Source organism: Seriola aureovittata, chromosome 21, assembly GCF_021018895.1.
Source record: "Seriola aureovittata isolate HTS-2021-v1 ecotype China chromosome 21, ASM2101889v1, whole genome shotgun sequence".
NCBI classification, from domain to species: Eukaryota; Metazoa; Chordata; class Actinopteri; order Carangiformes; family Carangidae; genus Seriola; species Seriola aureovittata.
This window is the reverse complement of record NC_079384.1, coordinates 12,774,034-12,780,298: the sequence shown is the minus strand read 5'-3', so window position 1 is coordinate 12,780,298 and position 6,265 is coordinate 12,774,034. Positions and strand designations below refer to the sequence as shown.

Below are 6,265 nucleotides of genomic sequence, written 5' to 3'. Positions count from 1 at the left end.
CACTTGCAAACACTTTGCACAGACTAAAACAGACATACAGCCTTTCTCATCTTTTTTAAAGATATGAATATATGCTACAGTAATGTTGAAACAAACATATACTGCAAAATCAATATATCTTATGTCAGGCTGAAAGCTACTCTAGTTAAATCAATGAGGCTATGAACTGGCCGTTCTTCTTGGGTTAGCACATCTGTCTCTCCAGGTGGATGTGAAATCTGCCATTGTTTAATGTCCTCGCAGCAAGTTCACTGCACTGATCTGCTGTTCTGGGAACTCAGTATGCAAGCACAGTGGTATTCCTGTGCAGGGATTTGCCCTTGTCTGTCATGACTCCTCTTTTTTTCTTTTTCTTTTTTTGGCATGTCAGACCAAATTCAAGCAGACGTGGACAGGAACAACCAATATTTGTCCTCTTCTTAATCTACGATAAATCAGCTTCACGTTTCCCTGACAGTTGCCAGGTCAACCCTCAGACCATATCCCATCAGTCCACTCTCTGTCACTCCACCGTCGGTATGCTGTTGCCTTGGTTCTCGTGCCCGTGCCCGCGCCCGGACGTGTTCAAGGAGCTGCGCTTCAGCAGCCTGTTGATGATGTCAGTGCATGTCTTCTTGTACTGGTGCCGAAGCAGGGAGTACACGAAGGGGTCGCAGGCCGCCTTGCTATAAGCTAAGCACTTGGAGACAATTCCCCAGTGAGGATTGATAGGCACCGCTGGAAATAACTCCACGATCCTGCAGGCAAGCATAAAGAGAGGGGGGGGTGAGAGGAGAGGCAACTCAACACACTGGAAAAGACATGCATGCCCTAAGCTTATTATGCAGAAATAAAAAATACATTTGCAAGACATTGTTACCCTTAACATCACCATTTTTTTTGGCTGGGAGCAGGGTGCTTCTTTACTCCTGTGTGATTATGTAAAGAACCAGCATTTATTTCTGAAGAGAGTCACCTTAGAAATATTTTGTCTTAAGTTATTGTTTGCAATTGCCCTCATGATAAAATATAGTCAGCTGGCAAGTGAACCTCCATGAAGAGCTTCCCCCTCTTTCTTTCATGTGTGTGGATTTATAGTGTGAGGCTACTTTTCACCTCATTTCTCATTTGCAGCCAGCAGCATTTCATGTCAGAAAAGGCAAAGGCAGAGCCCCCGGAAGAATAAAACAGACCTGTCTAAGCAGTAATGAGTGTCTGGAAACAGGCCAATTAACTGTGGTTGTGATTTAATATAGCATTAGACTGAAGGCTAAGAAGAAAAACCTTAAATGACAGAGGACGGTGAGTTCTTCCAGCAAATCTGAGGGGAGAAAAACCCTCTTGTGTACTTAAAGTTTCGTATATTTGATATGAGGGTCACCTAATGAGCTGTACAGTCTCGCCTGTTGTCTGCATCTCGAAGTTGCTAATCTCACTCTTGCTCATAAACAAATTGGTGCTTCCACTCTAATTTTTGTCCACTGTTGAAATATTTTACCGTATGTAGTGTCATAAAAGGTGTAAAAAAAATTTTAAAAAATCGCTGATCCTCTACTCTTGCACTCTGTATGATTACTCCGTCCACAATCGAGCTCTGTCAGCGCATTAACACCGGCCCAACATGGGCCAGTAGCCATCACTGGCATTTGCCCACACACTCCACAGCACTGGAGTGAACAGGAGGTTAAGTCAGCTGCCACATCGCACAGCAGGGTTTTTACTATACACATGATGACCCTGACAACAAATGAGCACTGGAGAGGCAGCGGAGGAGCTTTTAGCGTAATATATTCAGATTGTAATTAGTAAACTGCCATTTGCAGAATGAGAGCATGCACAGTGCTGCTGTGGTCATTCATTACTGACAGTTTGCTAATAACACAACAAATTGTAGCTGCTCATTGTCCAAGTGACTGAAAAACTCAGTGACAACCTGTTTTGATTTAAAAGTCTAAATTAAAAATTAAAGATGTTAATGAGCGATATTTAGAAGATGATATATCTCCCACCAGACAATCATTTAATTTTTATCTTCTGTCTTAAGCGAGCCACTGCGCAACACAGCTGTACATCTTCCTAGTAGAAATACATGTTACATAAGATGTAGGGTACTGATATATGATGTCTTAAAGGGCCAGTACTTTACAGTATGGTCTTTTTACTTAATATGCAAGAAATCAATATACTTAACTGTATTACACTAACAGAAATGGACACTTGTGACGTCGGATATCAATCAAACTGTGACTTTACAAGGCCAGACCCAATTAAACTTAAAAATAGAGACAGGAAGATTTTTTTCTAGAATAGTTATTTTCTGTTTTCAGTGGTGGTCCTGGGGCTGTTTCACTGCCATTCGCAATTAGCTTCACTTTTTTTTATTTCCAGCTGTGAGCCGCTCCTTTAAATTTACATGTTTTGAGTATATTTTAATTTGTCACTCTTCCAGTATGGGAATGGGGCACAGATATATTTTCTGACCTTTACTTAGTAATTTACTCATCTATTAGTACCCAGCCCTACCCAGGAGATAATTTTGGTTTTCTGTGTCCAGGCTTTGAGATAAGCCGAACTTTCTCTGAGATCAATGCACTGACTGGGGTGCTCACAACATAAAAAAAAAGACATTTAAAATCTTCCATAAACTGTCCCGGTTATTCTGGATGATAAATCAGGAGCCATTTCTTTGCTGGAAAGTCACAAAACTGACAAAACAGGGTGAGAAAAATGAGGAGTTAGACAAAAAATGTGATGATTTGATATTCTCATCTCCTATGTATAATTATTTTAACCTGTACAAATAAAATTCTCATATCCACTTGCACATCACACACTTATGACTCACTCACTACAGGCCTCATTTGACATCCTGTTTTTATCCAGTGATTGATGCAAGTGGATTCTACCTAACTAACTGAGATGCACCCATCGAACTTGAGGAGAAAAGTGCTAATGCAGCAGCAACAGCAGAGCAGAGGCATATTACTTATCACAAGGTCAGCCAATCTCATCTTCCAACTCTTGCTGGTGTGGAGAGGAAGCAGAGACAAGGCAGAGGGGAGGAAGTGGGGGCAGTCGACAGGAGAGGAGGGAGATTTGGGGGATACCAGCAAAACAAAAGGGCTGTGTATACGCCGCAGTATGTGTGCCAGGCCAGCACGGTTTCCCTCTCCTCCTCCCTCCCTCTCTCTCTCTCCAAGACTCACCTTGTGATCACATAGGGAGCGAAGCAGAGCATGAAGGTGCCAATGAAGGTGCTGATCTTCCTCGTCGCTCTCTGTCGTCGCCTCTTCTGCTCCTCCAGGCAACGCTGGCGAACACTGGGAACACAGTGTTTATAATCAGCGGGACACACTCAGGGAAGACCTGAAAGTGTCTTTAGAAATCTCATAAAGGACAGCGAGGAGTGGGTGTAAGCTACTGCTGTCCATTTGTGCTGTGCAGGGGTTTATTAGAGAAGCAGCCAGCAGAGGCTGAGCTGAGGCAAAAATAACTGATTTCTCCCAAAGACACTTTGTAATACAAAGTGAGAAATCCCTTTTATCCACAATTATACATATACAACACTTTCCATGTGTGCATGTGTGACTTTAGGCGTGAACCTGAATGCACCACGGCTGTGATGTCATGATGACACACTGCTTCTAGTAATAGTTTATGAAAATGAGGTCATCAGCGTGAGCAAAGACAGCCAGGAGTTAGAACATCAGTATGCACCTAATAGAAAGTAGCTCACAGTAGTAACACACAAACACACACACACACATTGGGTTTTTTAGCCATACTGTAAGGAGGCAGAGTAAAGGAATCACTGTATGAAATTTCAGTATAATCAGATTTTGCATCCCCCTCTGAATACTGAGGGCACAACTCAAATGTCAGTGCAAAGCATCATTAACTGTACTGTTTTGTCCTGACACAGATACAGAACTGTGTCATTTCAGGTTTTAAAATCAACATGTGGAGAAATGATGGCACCAGTGACAGGACATTTCCCCTCTTTTTTAATCAGAGGATTTGAACAGTTTGTTCTTTTTCTTCTTTTAACTGAAGAATCTGGAAACTGCCTTATTATAGGCTTTTCCAATATGGATCTACATTACAGAAAGCTCTGGGATCAGTGATAAGAAGTGCTTTGTGAAGGTGTAATAAAAAAAAGCCGAACAAACAGGAATAAGTTAAAGGAGCTCACCTGGGGTGTATATCCACCAGCAGCACCAAAGTTTGCATTGTAATAACATCGATCCTCTTACAGTGAAACCTTGCCACTTTAAGCACTTTGAGGTATGTGACACATAACACTATAAAAGACAGGAGAAAGGTGAAGGAGTGGAAAAATACGGTGAAGATAACAAACTGGGTCCGACTGCTCGCCCTGGGGTTGGACAGGGTGCAGGACGCGTAAAGCCGGTGATATCCCACCCAGGAGAGGCAGGTGGCCACCGTGGAGAAGGACATGGAGTGCGCCCACGTGTACCCGAGCACAAAAGCGGCGTCTTTATGGCGCATTTTGGAGTGATACCTCAGGGGGAACACCACCGCGATCCACCTGTCGATGCTCAGAGCTGCCATGCTCAGCATCGAGTTGGTGGACAGGAAGGTCTCCAGGAATCCCACGATTTGGCAGAATCCGTCTCCCCCCGGCTGAGCCTTACTGACAAGTCCCACCAAAGTGAGCGGCATGTTGGACACGGTCAGCAACAAGTTGCAGAAGGTGAGATTGAGGTTGAACAGACCGGGCACCTGCTTGCGGATCTCCGGGTTGTACAGAAAGCAGATCAGCACCAGGACGTTGGACAGCAACGACACTATAATAATCACAACCACCAACACAGAGAGAATTACCTCCGCAGTGTCCATCCTGTGGGCCCCCGAAACTCACTTATCCCCACTTTTTGTGCACATATCCATTCTTGTTTCGCTGCTGCAAAATGGCATTAATCACCCATAACCGTGTCCATGCATCCCCAGATCTCTCCACCGGTGGAGATCCCCGTTTTCTCTCCCCTACATTATCTCTGTGCGCGAGCCAGCAAAGATGATCAGGAGGATTCCGGCATGACAAGAAGTATGTGTGGGGATTCGTAAGGTCGATTTCCCCTCTTTTTTTTCCCACACTAAACTACAGGAAACAAGCTCTCGTGCCAAAGCTGCTCTATTCTGGCACTGCGTCTTGCGGTGGCGTTTTGTCGTCCTGTGATGCGCTCTTGAGGCATCACCCCTCCGCACACACTGCACAGTGTGTGGGCTACTTGATCTCTCCCCCGTCTCCTCTGAGAAACAGTCAAAGACAAAGGACATTAATAAGGGTGAAGTGGGGGATTCTTAGTAGAAATAGGAAATGGCATAGATTTCCCCCTCAGAGAGTTTCCTTCCTTTCACCTAATCCAAACTTACCTTTGATGGAAATTTGTGGAGCAGATTTAACAGTAAATGGCACTTCTGTAAAATGTGTAAAATGATTTCGTTTGTTCACTTCCTGGACTATTTTCTTTTTAAATAAATAATTTATTGTGAATTTCCTACAGCATTAAATGATGTCATCCTTGTCTGATGTATTCAAAGTGCTTTTTTTTTTCTTTCCAAGGGAAGGGAGACCTGGCCAAGAAGACAGCAGTGTCATGGCAATAAATTCATGACAGGTAAAGAAAACTGTCACACACTGCACAACAGAGCATAGACAACATCTTATGAAGAAGCACATATTTTAATTCTCAAAATACATCACAGCATATGTCTTTTTTTTTTTTCACTCTGGCCCATTTAATAAAACCTTTTTTTTTTTTTTTTAACCAAAATGTCTGATAAAAGACAAATGAATTCATGTTAAGCTGGTCAAGTTTGGTTTCATTGCATTGAACCATCATTGCATTCCAGCAGCATCTCATCCTCCTCATGCTTTTCTCAAATATCTTCACTAATTAAGTCTGCTTCATCAGATTGATAAGGAGCAACATCTTCCGTTCCTCTGGAAGCCGGATGACGCCCCCGCACTCTGCTGCTGCCCCTCTGGACTTGGAGTGTGGAGAATTTTTCCTCTGAAGCGTGGGACTCATTGGAGTGTGCTGCGGCACGTGAGCCACTGAAAGCGCTGGAGCAGGGTGAGGTGGTGGTGTGGTTGCAATAAGGGAAGGGTGGGGTGGTGGTGGTGGGGGGGGGGGTGTGAGAATGCGTGGGTGGAAAGAGTTATTGTTGCTGCAACACACATTCACATGGTGTTTGACTGTGGAGATGTGATACAATGCAGGCCGCTGTGTTCGCCTCACTTTCTCCAGCGTGGCAAAAG

At 43.8% G+C, this 6,265-nt stretch overlaps 1 protein-coding gene across 1 annotated transcript; it reads right to left on the bottom strand.

Moving 5' to 3' along the window:
* Positions 1–502: 502 nt before the first annotated feature.
* Positions 503–5,233, bottom strand: LOC130161869 (G-protein coupled receptor 26-like). The gene is made up of 3 exons (XM_056365198.1): positions 4,172–5,233; positions 3,186–3,299; positions 503–737 (listed from the first exon to the last, which is right to left on the bottom strand). Exons 1-3 carry the CDS (start codon positions 4,837–4,839, stop codon positions 503–505), a joined length of 1,017 nt encoding a protein of 338 aa, XP_056221173.1. The 5' UTR covers positions 4,840–5,233.
* Positions 5,234–6,265: the final 1,032 nt, after the last annotated feature.